This window comes from Hypanus sabinus, chromosome 9 (genome assembly GCF_030144855.1).
Source record: "Hypanus sabinus isolate sHypSab1 chromosome 9, sHypSab1.hap1, whole genome shotgun sequence".
Taxonomy (NCBI): Eukaryota; Metazoa; Chordata; class Chondrichthyes; order Myliobatiformes; family Dasyatidae; genus Hypanus; species Hypanus sabinus.
In genome coordinates this window covers 75,742,967-75,766,543 of record NC_082714.1, presented here as the reverse complement: position 1 = coordinate 75,766,543, position 23,577 = coordinate 75,742,967, and the positions used below count along the sequence as shown (strand labels likewise).

Sequence of the window (23,577 nt, the reverse complement as noted above, 5' to 3'; positions counted from 1 at the left end):
CCTATTTAAGAGATAAACTGGGTCAAACAATGTTAATGCCAGAACCTAATGAAATAGAAACTTTAATTCAAAAAGGAAAAATTTTAAAATTTACATCTTGTATGTATAATTTGATTCAAAAACAGACAACTAAACCAGGAATTCATAAGTCAAGACAAAAATGGGAAACTGATTTGAATATTAAAATTGATGAAAAAAATTGGTCAAGACTATGTCTTGATAGTATGACAAATACAATAAATGTCCGACTTAGATTAGTACAATACAATTTTTCACATCAATTATATATTACACCACAAAAAATAAATAGATTAACCCTCAATTTATCTGACTAATGTTTCCGATGTAATCAAGAAATCGGTACTTTTTTACACTCTGTTTGGTCTTGTTTTAAAATTCAACCTTTTTGGATAAATCTAAGACTCTTACTGGAACAAATTATTGGAATACAACTTCCACATAGCCCAATATTATTTTTATTAGGCGATATTGAAGGGATAATACCGAAACCTAAATTGAATAAATGTCAGAAAAAAATTATAAAAATTGCATTGGCAGTAGCCAAAAAAGCTATTGCAGTTACTTGGAAATCAGATTCATACTTAACTATGGACCGTTGGAATAATGAAACATATAGCTGCATTCCACTTGAAAAAATTACTTATAATTTAAGAAATTAATATGATATGTTTTTGAAAATTTGGCACCCCTATTTGTGAAAGATAGGATTAAATATATAGGTCCTTTGAAGATAAAATTATTAGTTATTTGGAGAAAAATATTTTGAACTCCGTGGAGCATGTGGGGATCCTCCGATATCCAAGCAATCCTTCTTTCTTTCTTTTTTTTCTTTTTTTTAGACAGGGATGTTAAGGGGGGAAGGGTTAAGGGGAGGGGGAGGGCTAATATTAATTTTCATTACTCTATTCTATTCATTGTATGTAATATTCTCAAAAATTTAATAAAAAATATATTTAAAAATATCGAATTTCATGATGTCTCAGCCTCATTCTAATTAATTTTACGTAGAGGTGTTCATTTATAACCCCTGCCTTGGCATTGTTCTTGTAAACTTTTCTTGCACCTTCTGGTGAGTCTCTGTAACATGGACATCATTGATTGACGTGCCCCTTTGGGTGATGTGATTTGTAAAAATCTAATTAAAACACTTCTTTATAGTATCCCTTGTATTTTGATAATAATGAATGTTTGATTTGAGAGGAGACTGAATATTTCAAAAGGACTTTTGAAATAATTGCAGGCTGGTGCTGATCAATTGTCAAAATGTCAAATCTGTAGCAGATACTGGATTTTGCGCCATCCAAATCCCTACTGTTGGATGTGGCTAAACTGCTGTTTCTGATTATTTCACCTAGGAGATTAAAAGTCTAATGTTATTCTCAGCAGAAATCACAGAGTTAAGAATTTTGAATCTTCAGATTACCTGGCATGATCAGCCATGTAGCAGTCTATTAAAAATACAGAAAAAAACATTCAGCCCCTTGTGTTCATGTTGAGTCCCTGGGTGCAGTTGTAAGTAGGGAGGAGGATGTGTAGATGCAAAGAGCCTTCAAGGGATTATAAAGAAGGGAACACAACAGTTCTCCTCCTCTCTATAATCTTACAATGTGGAAAGATGAGAGGCCATCCACTTGCACAAAACAGAGAAGCAGAGTTTTTTAAATGGTGACAGGTGTAGTGTGTTGAATTGAAATATTATTTTACATACCAGGATGTTCAAATGGAGCTAGGTGTTCTTCTGCATGTAATTGCATGCTAACATGCAGATGCAGCACATAGGACTTTATAAAAGTATTTGAGCCCAGATGTGTACTGCCATTATATTGGACTGTGGTGAGCATTGTTCGATTCCTTTAGCTAAGGAGTCTAGACCAGGGACTGCAGTCTCAGAATAAGGTTTAGGTCATTCTGGACACAGGAGAGATTTCTCTATTTGGGGTGGTGAACCTCTATAAAGTTTGAAAAAAAGTGCTGTGGGAACTTGGTCACTGAGTTTGTTGAAAAGAAAATGTGTGAAAATGACAGTCTGGACCAGGACAGTACTTCAGATGTGGCTTCACCAAACCCTGTACAATTGTAACAGCACTTCTCCGTTTCTAAACTGCTTGGAATAAAGGCTGTTATTTGTCTTCCCAACTACTTAAGATATGTGTCTGCTAATTTTTTTGATGTTCATGCACAGAACCTGTATTTAACTCATTTACAGTCTCTCTTCACATAGATCTTCCCTATGATCCATCTGACCAAACTGTAGCATCCCACTTTCCCGTTTTAACTTCCCTTACTATTACAGGCATGTGTCTTGAAATTTGTTGCTTTGTGGCAACAGTACAGTGCAATACATAATAAAAAAAATACATAATTTACAGAAGAATATTTAAAGAATTTAAATAAGTAGTGCAAAAAGGAGCAAAAAAATGTATAGTGAGGTAGTGCACATGGGCTCACTGTCAATTCAGATATCTGATGGTGGAGGGAAGAAGTAGTTCCTAAAATACTGAATGTGTCTCTTCATGCTCCTGTACCTCCACCTTGATGGTAACAATGAGAAGAGGACATGTCCTGGGTGCTAGGGGTCCTTAATGATGGATGCCACCTTTCTGAGGCATCGCCTTTTGAAGATGTCCTTGGTGCTTGGGAGGCTAGTGCCCATGATGGAGCTGGCTGAGCTTGCAACTTCCTGCAGCTTTTTCCTATCCTGCGCAGTGGCCCTTCCATTCCAAATGGTGATGCAACCAGTTAAAATGCTCTGCACAGAACATCTGTAGATATTTGCGTAAGTTTTGGGTGACCAAGCCTCCTCAGACTCTTTATGAAATGTAGCTGCTGCCATGCCTTTGTAATAGCATCAGTTTGTTGAGCCCAGGATGGATTTTCAGAGATGGTAACACCCAGGAGCTTGAAACTGCTCACCCTTTCCACACCTGATCCATCGATGAGGACTAGTGTGTGTGTTCCTTCGACTTCTCCTTCTTGAGTCTGCATTAAATTAACACACACAAAATGTTGGAAGAACTCAGCAGGCCAGGGAGCATCTATGGAAAAAAGTACAGTCAACGTTTCGGGCCGAGACTCTTTGGCAGGGCTGGAGAAAACCTCTTACCCATTCCCCATCCCCTTTTCTCTCTTTCTCCTTATCTCCTTGCCTGTCCATTGCACCCCTCTGGTGCTCCTTCTCCCCTTTTCTTTCTTCTGTGGCCTTCTGTATTGTAATCCCCCTTCTCCAGCCCTGTATCTATTTCACCAATCATCTTCCCTGCTCATTGCTTCAACCCTATCCTTTCCGTTTTAACCTGTCGCCTTGTGTTTCTCTCTTCCCCCCCCTCCCCCACCTTTTAAATCTACTCATCTTTTTTTCTCCAGTGCTGCTGAGGGGTCTTGGCCCAAAAAGTCATCTGTACTGTTTTCCATAGATGCTGCCTAGCCTGCTAAGTTCCTCCAGCATTTTGTCTGTGTTGCTTGGAGTTCCAGCATTAGTAGATTTTCTCCTGTCTACAATCAGTTTCTTGGCTTTACTGGCGTTGATTGCAAGGTTATTATTGCAACACCATTCAATCAGCTGATCTATCTCACTCGTGTACGCTTCATCACCATCTGAAATTCTGCCAACAATAGTTGTGTTATTGGCAGATTTATAGATAGCATTTGAACTTAGTTGTGGGTGCAAAGATTTGAGTCGTGGGCTAACCATACATCCTTGTGGTGTGCCAATATTGATTGTCGGTGAGGAGATGTTATTTCTGATCCGTACTGACTATGATTTCCCAATGAGGAACTGAAGGATCCAGTTGCAGATGGAGGTACACACCCCCAGGTTTTGGAGCTTTTTGATTAGCACTGCTTTGTTTCTGGCCATTCACTCAACTTCTTGTAACAAAGTATCATAGCCCTTACTGTAATATTTTCTCCCACCTATCTCTGTGCCATTGGCAAATTTGTATCTTGCTCTCTGCTCCTTCAGCAAGGCATTAATAATTTTAACCCTTATGATTATACATTTCTCAGAGATCATCTCTCTATTTCCCACACTTAAAGAAGTAAATTCCTAGCCTGCTCATAACCTCTCCCTATAACTTTGGCCATTGAATCCTGGCAATATCTTTGTAAATCTTCTCAGCATTCTTTCCGGTTTAATGGTATAACTAGGCAACCAAAACTGTACACAGTACCACAAATGTGGTTTGACCAGCATCTTGTACAACATCAACCTCCATACCGGTTGTCCTAACTGTTGGAGGCCAACGCACCTAAAACCTATTTCACTATCCTGTCTACCTGTTATGCTGGTTTCTGTGAATGTTCTCTTAGGTCGTCTGTATACCATATTTCCTCTGTGTTGCTAATTATCTTCTTATCCTCCTTGCACTTTTATTTTATAACTTCGGGGTACAAAGTTGTAGCTCCTTAAAAGTGGCAACACAAGTAGAAATTTACTTATCTTGGTCTGTGTTGAGTACAAAGGTCAGATAGCCTTGTTGCCATTGTAGAAAATTGTAGAAAATGTTTCGAGTAGTCTGGTTACTTCATTGTAGAAAATTGTAGAAAATGTTTCGAGTAGTCTGGTTACTTCATTACAGGAAGGATGTGGAGGCTTTGCAGAGGGTGCAGAAGAGGTTCACCAGGATACTGCTATAAGGAGAGGCTGGACAAACATAGGTTGTTTTCTCTGGTACTTTACAGGCTAAGAGGAGACCTGATGGAAGTTTGTAAAATTATGAATAGCATCGATTGGTAAACAGTGAGAATTTTTCTCAAGGTAGAAATGTCAAATACTAGAGGGCATAAATTTAAGGTAAGTGGTGGAAATTTAAAGAGGATGTGCGGAGCAGGTATTTTTATGCAGTGGTGGGAGTGTGGAAGTGGTGGAAGCTGATATGACAGCAGTGCTAAAGAGGAATAAGTCACACGAACAGACAGGAAATGAAGATAGAGACTCAGCAGGAAGATGTGCAGCTTACATTGGCATTGTGGTTGGCACAGACATCGTGGACTATAGGCATGTTCCTGTTGCAGGTGCTGTGTTTGCCCCACTCCTCATGCTGGTGACCGTAGCTGTGATAGGCTCAGTCCGTGTAGTGGTCATGTTCACTCCAGAACAGTTTAAACCTCCCCATAGAGTGTGACTATAAGGATAATGGTCCTAGTTTTGTTGAGGTATACTCTGTCCAGCTATATAGGTCCCACCTCCCTGAGGATCTAAGGTCCTCTCCCACGCCATGTCCCTAGCGGTGCATTTCTCTTTGGTACCCTTCCATTTCCATGCTCAATCCCTTGACGTATGCTTAATCCCTTTCCCAATTTCATCAAAGTGTAGCTCTGAAATCTGGAATTGGACCCTCTTTAACTGACACCCCTTCTGACACCTGTGGTATGAGAAATACTCTGGGGTTCTCACATGCAGCAGAATATGTTGGGAAATGCATTACTGCTTCTACTTTGCCTAGAATTGTTTCTGCTTTGATACTGATCTAGCAGATACTCTTAACATTTGAGCCAAAATAATGTCCATAGTGCAGAACAAAATTGTTACCTGGGGTTACATCAGATTACAAGGGGAAAATATAGTTATCTGCCATGGTATTGCTAGATAGGGCAGGAAGAATGCTCTCTGTATCTAACCCATCCTCTTTCCACCTATCCATTATCATATACATGAGAGAACTCTCAAGGCAGCTTAGAGGGAGATCTACTTCTAACAAGTAGGTTTGATGACATGACATCACATGACATGTCTTGTGCCACACAAGGTCTGGAACGGGTGTCAGAAAGGGAGGAAGTGTTCTTCTCATATGCAAGTGGAACCTTTTCTACCCAAGGTTTAGATAAGTTTCTTTCCATTCACATGTTCTGCTCCTATGAGATGTTGGTTCTTAAGATCCAAGAGACCAGCAGTTGTTTTATTGCTTGTTGATGGATCTTGTGCAGTAAAGTTCCTCATTCACTTGCACCTCGCTGATATTGGCCTCTTGTGGTTTGTTTTACCAGGCTCCAGGACTCTGCTACACAGCCTTCAACGTCGTCCAGCACTCCCAATTCTGAGGAGACTGCTACACGGACCGAGCCTACCACAGCTACTGTTACCAGCACTAGCAGTGGGGCGAACACAGCACCTGCAACAGGAACACCCACGTCTTCTCAGTCTGTATTATGTAAGATTTGTAGTTGTGCACAGTGCTATTGGTTTGACTGTCTGGGGAGGATGATGATGAGGGAGCAAGGGAAAGGTCCAAGTACTATACAATGGGACTTGTACTGAAGGCTGCACACATGATGGCATTCATTGAGAGCAGCATCAGACATAGATGCAATATGCTCCAAGGCTACACTGTCTGGTAGTGTATGCTTCCTGGGTCCAAAAGTCATCTGGGTGAGATGCCAGAGAGCAGGCATGAGCCAGTTAGGTTTGGAATGGCCTGTTTGTGATGAGTTTGTGTTTCTCTCTGCTTAGCTGGATTTGGTGGCATTCCTGGACTCGGGAGCCTGGGCATGGGTTCGGCAAACTTCATGGAACTACAGCAGCAGATGCAACGACAGCTCATGTCAAACCCGGACATGCTGGCCCAGATCATGGAGAATCCCTTTGTGCAAAACATGATGTCCAACCCAGACCTCATGAGGCAGATGATCATGGCAAACCCTCAGATGCAGCAGCTGATGGAGAGGAACCCAGAGATCAGTCACATGTTGAACAACCCAGAGTTAATGAGACAGGTGAAGATCTCTCATTGCTGTGTTCCTTTAAACTGAGGTTTAATTGAATTGCCAGAGTGCAGTTCAAATGATGCTACTAAAAGAGATAACTGGTCCTTCCTAGCACAAATTTCTGACTGGAGATCAGTGAGTAGTGGTGTTCAACAGGGGTCCTTACTCAGACCTTTGCTGTTCTGGGTTTTATATAAAAATAAAATTACCTAGATTAAAATGCAAATATGTTAGGAAGTTTGCAGGTAATACGAAGATTGATGGTAATATTGTAGTGTAGAAGGTTGCCACATCATACAGCAATATATATAATATAGAACATAGAATAATACAGCGCGTTACAGGCCCTTCGGCCCACAATGTAGTGCTGACCCTCAAACCCTGCCTCCCATATAACCCCCCACCTTAAATTCCTCCATATACCTGTTTAGTAGTCTTAAATTTCACTAGTGTATCTGCCTCCACCACTGACTCAGGCAGTGCATTCCACGCACCAACCACTCTCTGAGTGAGAAACCTTCCTCTAATATCCCCCTTGAACTACCCTCCCCTTACCTTAAAGCGATGTCCTCTTGTACTGAGCAGTGGTGCCCTGGGGAAGAGGTGCTGGCTGTCCACTCTGTCTATTCCTCTTAATATCTTGTACACCTCTATCATGTCTCCTCTCATCTTCCTCCTCTCCAAAGAGTAAAGCCCTAGCTCCCTTAATCTCTGATCATAATCCATACTCTCTAAACCAGGCAGCATCCTGGTAAATCTCCTCTGTACCCTTTCCAATGCTTCCACATCCTTCCTATAGTGAGGCGACCAGAACTGAACACAGTACTCCCAAGTGTGGCCTAACTAGAGTTTTATAGAGCTGCATCATTACATCGCGTCTCTTATATCAATTGCAGATACAGGCAAAGGGATGCAGATAGTTTAATTCGGGCAAGTGTGATGTGTTGTACTTCTGGAATGAAAAGTAAGATGGAGTTCCTCATGAATTGACACAGTTGAGGGATTTCACATTGGAACAATAAACCAATTGGTTTATTAGAATTTACCAATTTGATTGAGTTTTTTTGACTCAAGAAAGTGACAAGATGACGAGAGAGATTGATGAAGGTGGTCTAGTGGATGTTCTCTTCATGGATTTTAGTGAGGCGCTTGACAAAGTCCCTCATGGGAAGCTAACACAGAAGATTAGGATGCATGGGGTCCACAACAGATTGGATGTTCGGATTCAGAACTGGCTTGTTCATGAAGACAGGGTAGTGGTCGAAGGGACTTATTCGAGCTGGAGGTCTGTAATCAGAGGTGTTCCACAGGAATCTGTGCTGGTACTTCTGCTATTTTGATGTATATAAATGACTTGGATGAAAATGTAGGTGTGTACATTAGTAAGTTTGTGGATCATACCAAGATTGGTGGAGTTATTGACAGTGTAGAAGACTGGCAAAGAATACAGCACAATTTCAATCAGTTATTATGGACAGAGAAATGGCAGTTGGAGTTTATCCCGGATAAATGTGAAATGTGGCACCTTGCTAGGGCAAATGCAAGGAGTTGAGTTGAGAAATCTCAGGGCCCAAATTCATAGCTCCTTGGAAGTGGCTACACAGGTTGATAAGGTGGTTAAGAAGGCTTTCAGAAAATTTGCTTTTATAAGTCAAGGCATTGAGTTCAAAAGTCAAGAGGTTCTGTTATAACTTTATAAAATTCTGGTTAAGCCACACCTGGAATATTGCATACATTTCTGGTCACCCCACTATAGGAAGGATGTTGAGGCTTTGGAGAGGGTGCAGAAGAAGTTTACTAGAATGCTGCCTGATTTAGAGGGCATGTGCTATCATGAGGCTGGACAAACTTGGTTTTTTTTTCTGGCATGGCAGAGGTTGAGAGGAGATCTGACAGGTTTATAAGATTATGATAGTCATAGATAGAGTAGACAGGGAGCATCTTTTTCTCAGGGTGGAAATGTTTTATTACCAGAGGGCATGCATTGAAGGTGCGAGGGGATAGGTTCATAGGGGATGTGAGGGGTAAGTTTTTTTACTCAGAGTGGTGGATGCCTGGAATGTGCCGTCTGGTTTGGTGGTAGAGGCAAATACATTAGAGACCTTTGAAAATTGTTCAGATAGGCACAAGAATATGAGGAAAATGGAGGGATATGGGCTTTGTATAGGTAGGAAAGATTAGTTTTTGAGGGGGATGTTTGATTTACCTTTTAGCTGGTTCGGCACAACATCGTTTCTGTGTTGCAATGTTCTATGTTCATACTGTTAATGACAGGTCCCTTAACAGTGTGATGTACAAAGGGATTCCAGGGTCCAAATCCATATCTCCCTGAAAGTGACTGCACAAGTCAATAGGCTGGTAGAGACAAATCAGAAGTCAGGAAGTTAGGTTGCAACTTTATAAAAGGTCTAGTCCTGACGAAGGGTCTCGGCCCGAAACGTCGACAGTGCTTCTCCTTATAGATGCTGCTTGGCCTGCTGTGTTCCACCAGCATTTTGTGTGTGGTGTTTGAATTTCCAGCATCTGCAGATCTCCTCGTGTTTACTTTATAAAACCCTGGTTAGGTTGCATCTGGAGTAGGGTCAAAATGTCTAATACTAGAGAGCATACATTTAGGGTGAGGGAGTAAGTACAAAGGAAATGTACAGGATGGGGTTCTTCTACACAGTGGTGGGTCCTTCGAATGTGTTGCTGGGGGTTACAGTGGAGGCTGATACAGTCGAGTCATTGAGATATGCAGGGAGTAGAGGAATATATGCAATATGAAGGCAGAGGCATTAGATGTTGTTTATTGGCAATCAATATCATTGGCTTTGCTAAAATCCACATAGGTAACATCCACTGCCTTGCTTTCATCAGCTAACCTGATAACCATATATAAAGCAATGTTGTCTATCCCTAAACAGTCCCTTCCTATCCAAATACTTGCATATCAGGTCCCTTGGAAAACCTTCCAATAACTTTCCCACTACTGATGTCACCTCACCAGCCTATAATTTCCTGGCTTATTCTTAGAGCCTTACTTAAACAATGCAACAACATTAGCTATCCTCCAATCCTCCAGGATGTCCCACATGGGAAGTTGGTCAGGAAGGTTCATTCGCTTGGCATTCAAGACAAGGTAATGAATTGGATTAGATCGTGGCTTTGTGGGAGAAGCCGAAGAGTGGTAGTAGATGGTTGCCTCTCTGACTAGATCGGCTGGTGGCGCAGTGACATCAGCGCTGGACTCTGGAACGGAGGTTATGGGGTTCGAATCCAGTTGGGCCGTTCCCGAGTACGCTTTCCATCCTTGCCGGGTTGAGTGTTGAGCTCGCAACTTGACCTCATAAAATAAAGAAAATACTGCAAAATGTTTGTGTGAGGAATGGTGTGCCACACAGTATTTCGTTCCATGCCTTGTAAGGCATGAAAATGCCCGACGCTGGCTTCTCAGGCCTGAGTCGTCATCATCTCTGACTAGAGGCCTTTGTCTAATGGTGTGCTGCAGGGATCGATGCTGGGTCCATTGTTGTTTGTCATCTACATATATCAACAATCTGGATGATAATATGGTAAACTGGATTAGCAGATTTGCAGATGACACCAGGATTGGGGGTATAGTGGACAGCGAGGAAGACTATCAAAGCTTTCAGATGGAATTTAATGCAGACGTGTTGCATTTTTCGAGGATCAAACAGAGTAGGTCTTGCATGGTATCAGTGTATTGAGTACAGGAGTTGGGTTGTTAAAATTGTATAAGACATTGGTGAGCCCTAATTTGGAGTACTGTGTGCAGCTTTTGTCACCTACCTGCAGGAAAGATGTAAATAACATTGAAAATGTGCAGGCAAAATTAGCAAGGATGTGCCTGGGAGTTGGGGGCCTGCATTATAAGGAAAGGTTGAATCGTTTAGGACTTTATACTGAAGAATTGAGGGGAGATTTGATATAAGTATACAAAATTATGAGGGGTATCAATAAGGTAGAGGCTTTTTCCACTGAGGGTCATGTGTTAATGGTGAAAGGTGAAGTGTTTGAGGGGAACCTGAAGGGGAACTTCTTCACACAAAGGGTGGTGAGAGTGTGGAACAAGCTGCCAGCACAAGTGTTGGATGTGAGTTCAATTTCCGAATTTAAGAGAAATTTGGATGGGTACATGGGTAGGAGAGATATGGAGGGCTATGGGCTGGATGCAGTCAGATTAGACTAGGCATGGACTAGATGGGCCAAAGAACCTGTTTCTGTGACTATAAATTAGCAGGTCAGTTAACATCTATGGAAATGAATAAACAGTTGACGTTTTGGACTGAGAACCTTCTTCGGGACTGGACAGGCAGGGGGAAGATGCCAGAATTAAAAAGATGGTGGGGAGGAGGAGGAGTTACAAGCCAAAAGGTGATGAGTTGGGCGGGGGGGAGGGGTGAAATAAACTGGTAGGTGATGAATAGAAAAGTTAAATGATTGGAATAAAAGGGATCTGGTACTAGAGAATCATGGGAGAAAGGGAAGGAAGAGTGACACCAAGGGGAGGTGATAGACTTGTGAGGAGAAAGGGTAAATGGGGTCCAGAATGGGAAAATAGAAGGGGAGGAAGAAAAGTACCGGAATTTGAAGAAATTGATGTTCATGTCATCGTTAGAAGCTACCTAGATGGAATATAATATGTTGCTCCTCCGCCCTGAGTGTGTTCTCATCGCAGCAGAAAAGGAAGCCATGGACTGACATGTCTGAATGGGAATGAGAGTGTCTGGAATGTGATGCCAGGGATGGTGGTGAAAGCAGATAAGACAATGGCATATAAGTGACTTTTAAATGAACACCTGAATATGTAGGGATATGAATCACAGAGTTGGAAGAGATTTAGTTTAGTTTGGCATTGCGTTCAGTACAGACTTTGAGGGTTGAAGGGCATATTCCTGTGTTGTACTTTTCTGAGTTACAAAGGTTTAAATGAAGATTCCCAGTGCCTCATACAATCCATTCCCATTAGTAATACCAGCTCATTTCCTTCCTCTATGGCCCACTCTCCTCTCTGATCAGCTCCTATCAGATTCTTCATTCTCCAGTTACTTACCTTTTCCATCTGTCAACCTTCCAGCTTCTTACTTCATTCCCCCCTAGCCACCTGGCTTCACCTATCACCACTGATGAAGGGTCAAGGCCCAAAACCTCATCTTGATATTCATTTCAATGGGTGCTGCCTGACCTGCTGAGTTCTTCTAACATTTTGTGTGTTACCTTAAATGTCTGTCCTTAAGGTTTGACATTTCCCCAAGGGAAAATGATAGGTCACTGTTCCATTTTCTCAGATGTAAATTGTGCTGTAATTTGCATTGATCACCTGAGCAGTACTGGACCAGAGAGGGATGAATGTAAGGGAAGTTCACTCACCAGTATCTGCATTGTGTCCTTAATAAATAGGATTTGCTGTGCTGATTCAACACAAACAAAATGCTGGTGGAACACAGCAGGCCAGGCAGCATCTATAGGAAGAAGTACAGTCGACGTTTTGGGCTGAGACCCTTCATCAGGACTAACTGAAAGAAGAGATAGAGATTTGACAGTAAGAGATGCTGATAGTGTCATTTGTAGCCAGCAGTCTTTGACTGCTGTGGGGTGATAGGGTTACTGTCACCCTTGGCAGGAATGAGTGTTTCAACAGGTTGGACAGTATTTATGGGGAGAGAAGCCAATCTCCCACGTTATGTGGTAGTTCTGATGAAAGATTTTTAAACAATAAATGTTTAACTGTTTCTCACTTTTGAGATGCTACCTGATCTACTGAGCATTATCTGTTAAGTGTTCCAGAGTCTGTAGTATTTATGTAGCTTTAGTAGTGCAAAATGGATTGTCTGAGTTTTAAACACTTCAGATTTAAGAGCAATATCTTACCCTGATCGAGTCCATCTGCACATCTGTGTTTAATTTTTAATAATCCTAAGTATATCCTCTATCATTACCCTATATAGACCATGGAACTGGCTCGGAACCCAGCTATGATGCAAGAGATGATGAGGAACCAGGACAGGGCACTCAGCAACCTGGAGAGCATCCCCGGTGGCTACAATGCTCTGCGGCGTATGTACACTGACATCCAGGAGCCCATGTTCAGTGCGGCCAGAGAACAGGTAGCTTCATTTCCTTGTTCCATAATTGCACCAGGAATAACACCAGGGTACAAAACTGCTGGAGACAGGTCTACAGCATGACACCAGGATGCAAAACTTGTGAGGATGGGACAGTCACTGTATAACACTAGGGTACTGCACAGGTCTGTCACTATAACACCAGGGTACGTTACTGGGGGGGAACAGGTCTATCATTGTATAGTATAGGGTATGGAACTGGTGGGGATGGGTCTATTACTGCCAGTAGATGGAGACAAAACACCACACATTATGAAAAGATACCAGCAGTAAAACAAAGTATGCACATTAATCAAAAACTATTTCAATTATATAATATCAAAAAATATACCTGTTGTTAAAAGCATTTGTAGCATTACATCAGGAACACTTATTCAAGTTTGGATTATTCTGGTGATGATCACCTTTAAATAAATGCCAAATAAAATCCATAATGTCCAATAATTATACTTGTGTTTGAAGTCTTCTCACAACGGTTGTCTTAATCTGGAGTCAGTTCAGCTTACTTGCGGTGGGTTGTTGTGTATCTACTTTATTTTACCTTGTACAACTGCAGAATTGGTAATTAACAGTAGTTGTTAAAGCCCTATCCACCAAGTTCCCAGTGGTTCCTTATGTGATTTCTTGAGCAGGATCTCTTCCCAGGAACCATGGTGTGTACTACTTCTGATGGACTACTTTAAGCAGTCAGTAACTTGTTGAGAAACAGACTGAACAACTTGGGTTAATTTCCATAAGACCATACAATATAGGAGCAGAATTAGGTCATTTGGCTCATCCAGTCTTTTGCCTTCTCCCCACATCCCTTCATGCCCTGACCAATCAATCTATTAACCTCTGCCTTAAATATAAATAGACCTGGCCTCCACAGCTGCCTGTGGCAAAAAATTCCACAGATTTGCCACTCTCTGATTAAAATTTCTCCTCCATTCTAAAAGGACACCCCTCTATTCTGAGACTGTGTCCTCTGGTCTTCAACTCTCCCACCTTAGGAAACACCTCCACATCTACTCTATGAAGGTCTTTCACCATTTGATAGGTTTCAATGAGGTCACCCCTCATTCTTCTAAATTCTACTGAATACAGACCCGAGCCATCAAACGCTCTTTATATGACAAGCCATTCAATCCTGGACTCATTTTTGTGAATCTCCTTTGAACCCTCTGTAGTTTCTGACCCAACATTACAACCTTGCTTTTATATTCTAGACCTCTTGAAATGAAGGCATTTGCCTTCCTCACCACAGACTCAAATAGCAAATTAATCTTTAGGGAATCCTGCACAAGGACTTTCAAGTCCCTTTGCACCTCATGTTTTTTGTGTTTTCTCTCCATTTAGAATGTAGTCTCCCCTTTCATTTTTTCTACCAAAGTGCATGACTGTACATTACCTGACTCTATATTCCACCTTCCATTTCTTTGCCCATTATCCCAAACTATTTGTTCTTTTGTAGCTCAAAACTACCTACCCCTCCACCTATTTTCATATTGTCTGCAAATTTTTTAACAAAGTCATTCCATCATTCCATCATTCAGACATTGACATATAACATAAAAGAATCTATCCCAACACAGACCCCTGCGGAACACCACTAGTCACCGACAGCCAGCCAGAAAAGGCTCCCTTTATTCTCATTCTTTACCTCCTGCCAATCAACCACTGCTTTATCCATGCTAAAAACTTTACTGTAATACCATAGTTTCGTACTTTGTTTAGCAGCCTCATGTTGCACCTTGTCAAAGGCCTTCTGAAAATCCAAGTATACAACATCAATCAATTCTTTTTTGTCTATTCTGCTTGTTATTTCTTCAGGGAATTCCAACAGATTTATCAAGCAAGATTTTCCCTTTAATAAACCATGCTAACTACACTCTATTTTATCATGTGCCTCCAAGTACCCAGAGATCTCATCCTTAATAATCGACTGACATCTTCCCATCCATTGAGGTCAGGCTAACTGGCTCTAGTTTCCCTTCTTCTGCCTGTCTCTCTTCTTGAAGAGTAGAGTGACATTAGCAATTCTATACTCTTCTGGAACCATTCCAGAATCTAGTGATTCTTGAAAGATCATTACTAATGCCTCCACTATTTCTTCAGCCACCTCTTTTAAAACTCTAGGTGTACACCATCTGATCCAGATGACTTACCTATCTTCAGCCCTTTTGGTTTCCCTAGAACTGTCTCTCCAGTTATGGTAACTTCACACACTTCCTCTCCTGACACATGGAATTTTCACCATACTGCTAATGTCTTCCACATGAAAACTGATGCAGAATACCTATTCAGTTCATCTGTCATTTTATTGCCCCCCCTCCATTATTACCTCTTCAGCATCATTTTCTAGCAGTCCGATTTCACACAATAATCAACTAAGTTATCTGCTGTAATGTGTGTGTCAGGCTATCAGAGACTGAACCGCCCAGTAGTGACATCAGAAGCTTTGGTACCCCTTCAAATGGACTCAGTTTTTTTTCTTGTTTGGGGTTACTCTGATACTGCATGAAAACTAAAGGAAGAGCTTTAGGCCATGGTACTCCTTCCTTGTGATACTTTGTGGCTGTGTGGCAGTATCTTTTGCTCAATGGTTTCCATCCATATTGAAAATGTGTCCACTATTGTTTGGACATCTGAATATCCTTGTCACTTTGGTAAAGTAATGTAGCCCACTAGTAGATGTGAAAATGAACCAGGTAGGGCAGGAGCACTTAGTTGAGGTTGCTTTTCTGTTCATCCAGTGTTTGTTTTCTGGCATGTCATACATCTCAAATGTTTGTCGAGCTTGCATCCTGAACTTTGGATTCCAACACCAATGGGAGAACCCGTCAATCAGCTTTTGCCCTCCAATGTGTCCTATGGAGTGTATCTGCTGTGCCAGATAAGGAAGCAGTTCAATTGGGTCCACTAATGTATGACTAGTGCCATTTCTCCATACCCGTCATTTTCCATGCAGTACCACTTCTCTTGATTTGAGTGTTCATTTTTGCATTTCTTGAATATCTTGTATGTTCATGTATGATACAGAGTTCAACTTGGTTTCCACAGTTTCAGTTATCATGTTTTCTATTTCTTAGATTTTCTTTATTCCTTCCCTTGCTGCTGTATATGCAGTTTTATCTGTCAATGGGTTTCCACAGCTTTCTGTTGTGGTCATTTTGGAGTGACCTTTACATTTCGATATCGCAAATTTTGATGGTAGTTGTGTGACTTCCAAAGGTTCTCATACTAGTTGGGCATTCTTGATTGAACTTCCCATTGCTGTAAGAGATTTTCTTTGTCTCCATAAATTTCCAAAATCATGAATAACTCTAAAAGCATATCGAGAATCAGTGTAATGTTAGCTGATCTTCCTTCTGCTAGTTTACAGGCTTCAATCAAAGCTTTCAGTTCTGACTGTTGTGCAGGGGTACAAGGGGTCATGTTTCTTGAGGCCATCACTTCATTTTCTGTGACAACAGCTCAACCAGCCATTCAGGTTGTTCCCTCAATGGTTGAGGAGCCATGTTTAAAGAATCAGATCTGGGATCAACAAAGGCACTTCTTTATGGTAATTTGCATTTTCTTGGTATGTGATTGTTCTTGCACTGTCTTGATCAATCATAGTCTTCCATGTCCAAGGCAACAGTGTAGCTGGATTCACTGGACTTGTTCATTGAATGATAATATTAGGTGCCTCAAGATTAGTGAACCACTTGGACCCCTGAACAACTGACACTTGAGAAGCCTTTTTCATAGTCTTTTTCATGCAGACACTGAGCGTTTAAACTCTGATCCACCTTGATGTTAGAAGCATTCATGACTACCAGGTAGGTTGCCTGAACTGCTCGTAGGAGCTAACCCCATCTTAAAGCTGTTTAAGTCCAATTTAGCAGCATTAGTATCACCTTTAAAGTTTGAAAAGCTTTCATCTGTTCTTCATTAAGAATACAAGGTTGCCTGAGTGCTTGCTTGGTGTCGTTCAGCAGACTAATGAGGAGTTGAGCATTTTAAGCATGTGAATCGATCCATGCTCTGCATAAACCTAGAAGTGTTTGGTTGCTGGGCTGTTGTAGATGATTTTGCTGATATAATGGCCTTTTGCACAACCTTCAATGATTTCTCATTTTGGGAAATTTTCTGTCCCAAGTAAAGCACTTCCTCTTGTTGCAATTGTACTTTGTCCAAGTTTGCTTTATGAAGGCTAGGTAATTGAGCAAATAAAGTACTTCTTATTCATTTCCAACTAGTAAATTAACATATTGTTTCGAATTCCAGTTCACTTGTTCTGATTAGCAGCTGTGGACAGCTGGTTCATCTGTACTGATCTTATTTGGACTTCAAAATCTTGGTCCACTTGTTTGGCATTTTGCACCAGATCACTGTAAGGAAATGGTAGTTTCACTCCGATTTACTTTCATTAGCTTCACCATTTTGACAACTCTGGTTTCAGACCATCCATGAAGGTCAACTTGAGGGAGTTATATGTGTATTCTTCCATATTCAGTTGAACTCCTGAGTAGCTGATCCAAACTGTCCAATATTTCATATTCAGAAACATCCTCTGAAACTTTTTGTTTACAATCAATCACTTTCTTACTATCAATCTTATTTTGGGGATTGTCATTCCAACCATTTCTATTTGCATCCCAACCATCTTTCCATTCGACGTGTCAACTGTCTTAATTCATTGAAGTTCAGCCCAAGTCTTTAAGCTTCCTTTGTTAGGAGGTAGAATTTCTTCACACAAATGGACCAATTAGTCAAGCTTTCCTGGTTCTGGTGGTTGATGTTAAACCTCCAGTCACCCTACATAAATTTCATTTTCAATCTTGCATGTTTTCACTTCATTAGTTTTTATTGGGGCAATTAGACCAATTAGCTCATCACTGTCATCAGTTAAGGCACCACGGGTCTCTGAGTCAGTGTTATACTTACTTTGCAGTTCCTTTGAGTTCCCAAGGTGTTTGCTGTTTCTGGGGCCTAGTCTTTGTTGGCTGTGTTCCAACATAAGTGACATCACTGTTAACATTGCCTGCTGGGTTGGCAGATACACCCACCAAAGGTTGTTGCTGTGCAGCACGTCTGTTTCAGATGGTCTTGTAATTCGAGACAATCAAGGACGCCATGCAATTTGATAGGGGTGCATTTATGAAGGGCAACTCGCTCAGTTAACAGATTTGTTCACTAGACATTTTACCATTTTTCTCGTACTGTTCTTTCAGCATGTTACTTATTTCTTACTTTTGATTAGTTTAAATTAATTACTAGCTCAGTTGGCTTGATTTAGTTCACACTTTTTCTACTTTAGCATGTTTACTTTTTCTTAGCTTTGATAAGACTGCTGCGAAGTTCTGGCTGTTTTTTTTTAACAACATTTTTTTGAATCTTATTACATATTTTTTCAACTTTAGCCATTGTATTAAGTTTGATCTTAATAAGTACTCTTCAAGAATTTATATTCCATTTGCCATTGTTCCCTGTAGCCTAAAACGATGTTACTCACTATCAATAACTCCACCAATTTTCATGTCATTTGTGAATTTATGTGCCTTTTGTTATATTCTTAATAAAGACAAACAGTGTGGTTAAAACTAACACATTTTTATTGACCTGAGTGCACCACCAGCTCACCAACGTCACTTCTGGTTCCAGGTGAACCACCTGCATTGCTCACTGGGAACATAATAAAGCGTGTGTTCTCTATTATATACACACACATAACACATTTTCCACTTTAAAGAAGAAACAAACATAATGCTATGTCTTCATATACCTGCTTCCTAACAATAATATTTACATTAACTTCAATTGTAATGAGCAAATACAGACCTTTATTCACTCAGCAACTCTCAATCAGTCTCTGAGATGGTTTGCTGATCCTTTTTGATCTGCTATTTGTCTTCAGAGATGTATTGCTTTCACTAGCTGCATTAATATTGGTGTTTTTCTGAAAACTCTAAACAGCAAGTATAGTTCTTACATCTGCTGGCCCCTTTGGTGTACTGACAGGCGACGTGACACAGCTATGTTTGGAGCTTGCTGTCTTAGGTCCTCACCAAGGTGCCCTTTATACATCTTCTGAAGCATTTCCTTGCATAGTGACATTGGAATCACCAATCTGTTCCCTTTGAAGACCATATCTTTTGCTATTGACAGTTCAGCTCTGCATACACAATAATCCCAAATACATATTGGATGGTCATTCTTAGTTGCTGACCATCTCTTCTGTTTTTTTGAGTACTTCCGTTATTTCATCTGTCCCTGCTGCTGTCGTAATCTTCGCTGTTTAATTGGAAGATACTGGAATGGAGGTGATAATCATGTCAACATAGACCTGTATATCAGCGTTAAACTCTTGGTTACTCTTCTTGTTGACTACTTGAGACAGTGCATTGGCAGCAAGCTTTCTTTACCTGGTATGTAGATTATCTTCATGTCATATTTCTGCAGCCTTGTTGACGTGTGTTGTATTCTCATGCAACAGTCATTTAGTGGTTCAGACATAATTGAGACCAGTGGTTTATGGTCTGTCTCCACTTCAAAAGTTTGTCCAAAGATATACTGATGGAATCTTTTGCATGCATATGATCTGGCAAGAAGCTCTTTCTCTTATCTGTGCATAATTGGTTTCCATGCTTGTTAAAGCCCTTGATGCATAGGCCACCGGTTGCCATGTGTCATTATGTGATGCATAGGCCACCGGTTGCCATGTGTCATTATGCTCATCCAAGTGGATCCCCAAGCGATGATGTCATCCATTATGGTCAGAAAGGGCAGGTCCTGTTTGACAAACTTACTGGAGTTCTTTGAGGACATAATGAGTGCAGTGGATAGAGGGGAACAGGTGAATATTGTATACTTGGATTTCCAGAAGGCATTCAATAAGGTGCCGCACAATGAGATACGGATGAATGGAATCGAAGGAAGTTTATTGACATGGATAGTGGATTGGTTAACCAATAGAAGCGAGAGAATTGGTATAAATGGGTGTTTCTCTGGTTGGTAGTCAGTGCTGAGTGGGGTGCCACAAGGGTCGGTGCTGAACCCGCAGCTGTTTATCATTTATTTGGAAGATTTAGAAGAGGGTCTGAGTGTAGCGCAGCAAAATTTGCTGATGACACTAAACTGAATGGAAAAGCAAATTGTACAGAGGCTGTTGAGAGTCTACAGAGGGATATAGATAGGCTAAGTGAGTGGGCCAAAGTCTGACAGATGGAATACAACTTTGGTAAATGCAAGATCATCCACTTTGGAAGGAATAGTAGAAGAGCAGATTATTATTTAAATGGTGAAAGATTGCAGCATGCTGTTGTGTGGGGGAACTTGGGAGTGCTTGTGCATGAATTGCAAAGAAGTTGGCTTGCAGGTACAACAGGTTTTTAAGAAGGCAAATGGATTGTTGGCCTTCATTGCTGGAGGGATTGAATTCAAGAACAGCGAGGTCATGCTGCAACTATACAGGGTACTGGTGAGACTGCGCCTGGAGTACTGTGTGCAGTTCTGGTGTCCATACTTGAGGAAGGATATACTGGCTTTGGAGGTAGTGCAGAGGAGGTTCAGCAGGTTGATTCCAGAGATGAAGGGGTTAACCTACGAGGAGACATTGAGTTACCTGGGACTATACTCTTTGGAATTCAGAAGAATGAGAGGGAATCTTATAGAAACATACAAAATTTTGAAAGGGATCAATAAGATAAAAGTAGGAAAGTTGTTTCCATTGGTAGGTGAGACTAGAACTAGGGGACAATGCCTCAAGATTCAGGGGAGAAGATATAGGACGGAGATGAGGAGAAGCTGTTTTTCCCAGAGAATGGTGAATCTCTGCCCAGGGAAGCTGTCGAGCCTTCTTCACTAAATGTATTTAAGATACGGTTAGATAAGATTTTTACATAGTAGGGGAATTAAGGGTAATGGGGAAAAGGCAGATAGATGGAGCTGAGTTTACGGACAGATCAGCCATGATCTTATTGAATGGTGGAGCAGTGTCAATGGACCAAATGGCGTACTCCTGCTCCTATTTCTTATTTTCTTATGTATATGGCAGGACTTTCCATAAGCTGGGTATGTCTTTGGGATGTGCCTACCTCCACATTTGCTATTTGATCCTACTACTTTGCTATGCTGTTGTTTTGGCAAATGCCTTGTCCTCTGCCCCTCTGCTTTCACAGCATGCATTGTTGTTTCTGTCCTGTACAGCTCCTTGGTTTGTGCTTGTGTGGTCTCCACTGCCCTGCACACATCCACAGCCCTTTCCAGCATTCATTTTGTTTTTCTCACAGAGCAGGCTTTCTCGAAGTTCATTATCTGAGATTCTGCAAACTATTTTGTTTCTAACTAGTGAGTCTCTCAAATCTCCAAACTCACAGAACTTACTCAGTGTGTGAAGCTCAGCTAAGTATTGGTTGAAGTTGACACTTTGCTTCTGGTCACAGGAAAAAAGCTTGTATCTTTTCAAATGTGGTGTTCTACTTTGGACAAAATACTCCTCAGATTTTGTTCATCAGAGTGACCAATGTAAGAGCTGTCTCATCAATATGAAAGCTGTTACAGATGTCCAAAGCATCTTCACCAATTATGTGTAGAAAGATAAACTCCTTCAGTTTTTCATCCGCCCTTCTGGCTTTACTGGCTGCTAAATATATATTCTATCGCTGTTTGAAGCATTTCCAGTTATCTGTTAAATTGCTGTTAAACTACAGGTGCATTACGACTTAGGTTATCCATTGTGGGGATTTTCGGTGTTGCTCACCTTAATCTTTTGGTGGGCTTCTGGACGCAATAAGTTTGGTTGACCTCCTTGCTGTTACCACCTTCCATTCTCAGGCTTTTCTTTCCCACCAGAACTTGCTTAGTCGCTCGCGGTATTCCTTTGCACTCCCTGTTTAGACTTCATACCGACTCCTGACTGCATGTTATGCTTCTTAATAAAGACAAACAACGCGAGTAAACTAACATATTTGTATCAACAGTAATGGCTTCTGCTCGACCTGAGCATGCGCTACCAGCTAACCAACATCGACTCCGGCTCCTGGTGAATACCCACATTGCACAATGGGAACTTAAGTTCTTTATTATGTATGCACATCATAACATGCCTTCTGTATTCATATTCAAGTCATTAACAGAATGAACCTAGCACTGCTGGTCTCAAAAAGGACCTATAGTTATACCTTTTATTTCCTATTACCAAGCCAACATCAGATCCATTTTGACAACTTGCCAACTTTTTTTTGGTCATTTTAATGTGTGGGATGTCAAAGGCTTTAATATGTAGTCCAGGGCGTAGAGACAACAACTGTTCTGGCTTCATTGAAAAATTCAATCAAATTAGTCAGATAGGATGTCCCCTTGTCTCCATGCACAGTCTGTTGTGAAACCTTGTTTCCAAGTGCAAATCCTGTCTCTCAGAATTTTCTCTGAAGTTGTACTCACAAGCTCTGTTCCACCTGCCTTATCCCTGCTGCTCTTCACAAATAAAGATACCAAATTGACAAATGATTGGAGTCTTGATTAGACCTTTGTATTACAATTACTGGGTTCTGTTGAATTGTCTATCATGACCTTTAATGTGCTTTTATTTTGTAGTTTGGGGGCAACCCCTTTACTGCCCTTGGTGGTGGTTCGGACAGTAATGCTCAACCATCTCGGACTGAGAACAGGGAGCCTTTGCCCAACCCCTGGGTCACAACATCACCCTCTTCTCCAGCTGCCAGCTCCAACAGTGAAGGAGGAAACAGCACCAATCAGACAACACCACCTGTATCAAATCCCTTTGGCATCAACACAGGGAGCTTAGGAAATGGTATGTATCTCTGTTGTTACATACAATCGTATGTGTCTGTTGATATATCTCTCTTAACGGTTAGACCTCTTGCTTTAGGCTAACAAATTGTTTTGTGCTGATTTTAAAAATTGGTAATTACAACTTTTCAGACATAGAACTTGGAGGCAGGAACAGGGTGGGTTGGCAACAGTGAAGCTTCCACTACAGTGTCCTGTCACACATACCCAGGGCAAGAACAGAGCAAGTTAGACACAAAATAAAGTTCCCTCCAGATTTCCCATATTGATCTCCTAAGTATGGATAGTACTGGTTAAAGGGAAGCTCCATCTTCCATTGTTCCAACCACACACTCCCAGGGCTTACGTTATGCACGCAGCAAACTCCCTGTACTCTGTCCTTTTGCACATTGCCAGGGCAAAGTTGGTGCAGGTTAGACACAGTATAGCCTCAAGATTCCCTTTGAATGTCCCCTACAGGATGCAACCTGTAGAAATCTACCTTAGAGAACTATTTCCAGTATAGGAGGAAGTCTAAGACAGGTGGAAATTTTTTTAAAAACTGCAGATGATGCTAATTTAAAACACAAATACAAAATGTGGCAGGTGCTCGGCAATTTGGGCATCATCTGTAGATAGAGAAACAGTTTGTATCTGATCCTTTAGAACTCAAATAGAAAATAATTTTCATTTGCAGAGGAGGTTGAGGGAAAGATAGGGGAAACAAAGCAAATGTCTGTAATAAGGTGAGAAAAAAGATAATGTAGCAGTTAGGTGTAGATTATTAGCTGCTTCATGATATTTTTCTGTTAGTTTACCCATAGGACATATCCAACAGGTGAGGCTGTATAGACTGAGGGAAAATCACTGATGGGTGACAGTCTGATTCAGATTCAAAACAGGTTGTATTCTAAAGCTGGAGAATTTAAAAAATGCCAAGATGGAAGATGTGGTGTGGTTGCCTGAGCTT

General features: G+C 41.1%; 1 protein-coding gene across 1 annotated transcript in view; it reads left to right on the top strand.

The window, feature by feature from the left end:
* ubqln4 (ubiquilin 4) overlaps positions 1 to 23,577 on the top strand; it is a 55,619-nt gene that overhangs the window by 20,879 nt on the left and 11,163 nt on the right. The window contains exons 3-6 of the mRNA XM_059979917.1: positions 6,007 to 6,170; positions 6,470 to 6,732; positions 12,675 to 12,833; positions 22,413 to 22,629. Coding sequence (XP_059835900.1) covers positions 6,007 to 6,170; positions 6,470 to 6,732; positions 12,675 to 12,833; positions 22,413 to 22,629 — 803 coding nt within the window. The remainder of the gene's footprint in view (positions 1 to 6,006; positions 6,171 to 6,469; positions 6,733 to 12,674; positions 12,834 to 22,412; positions 22,630 to 23,577) is intronic.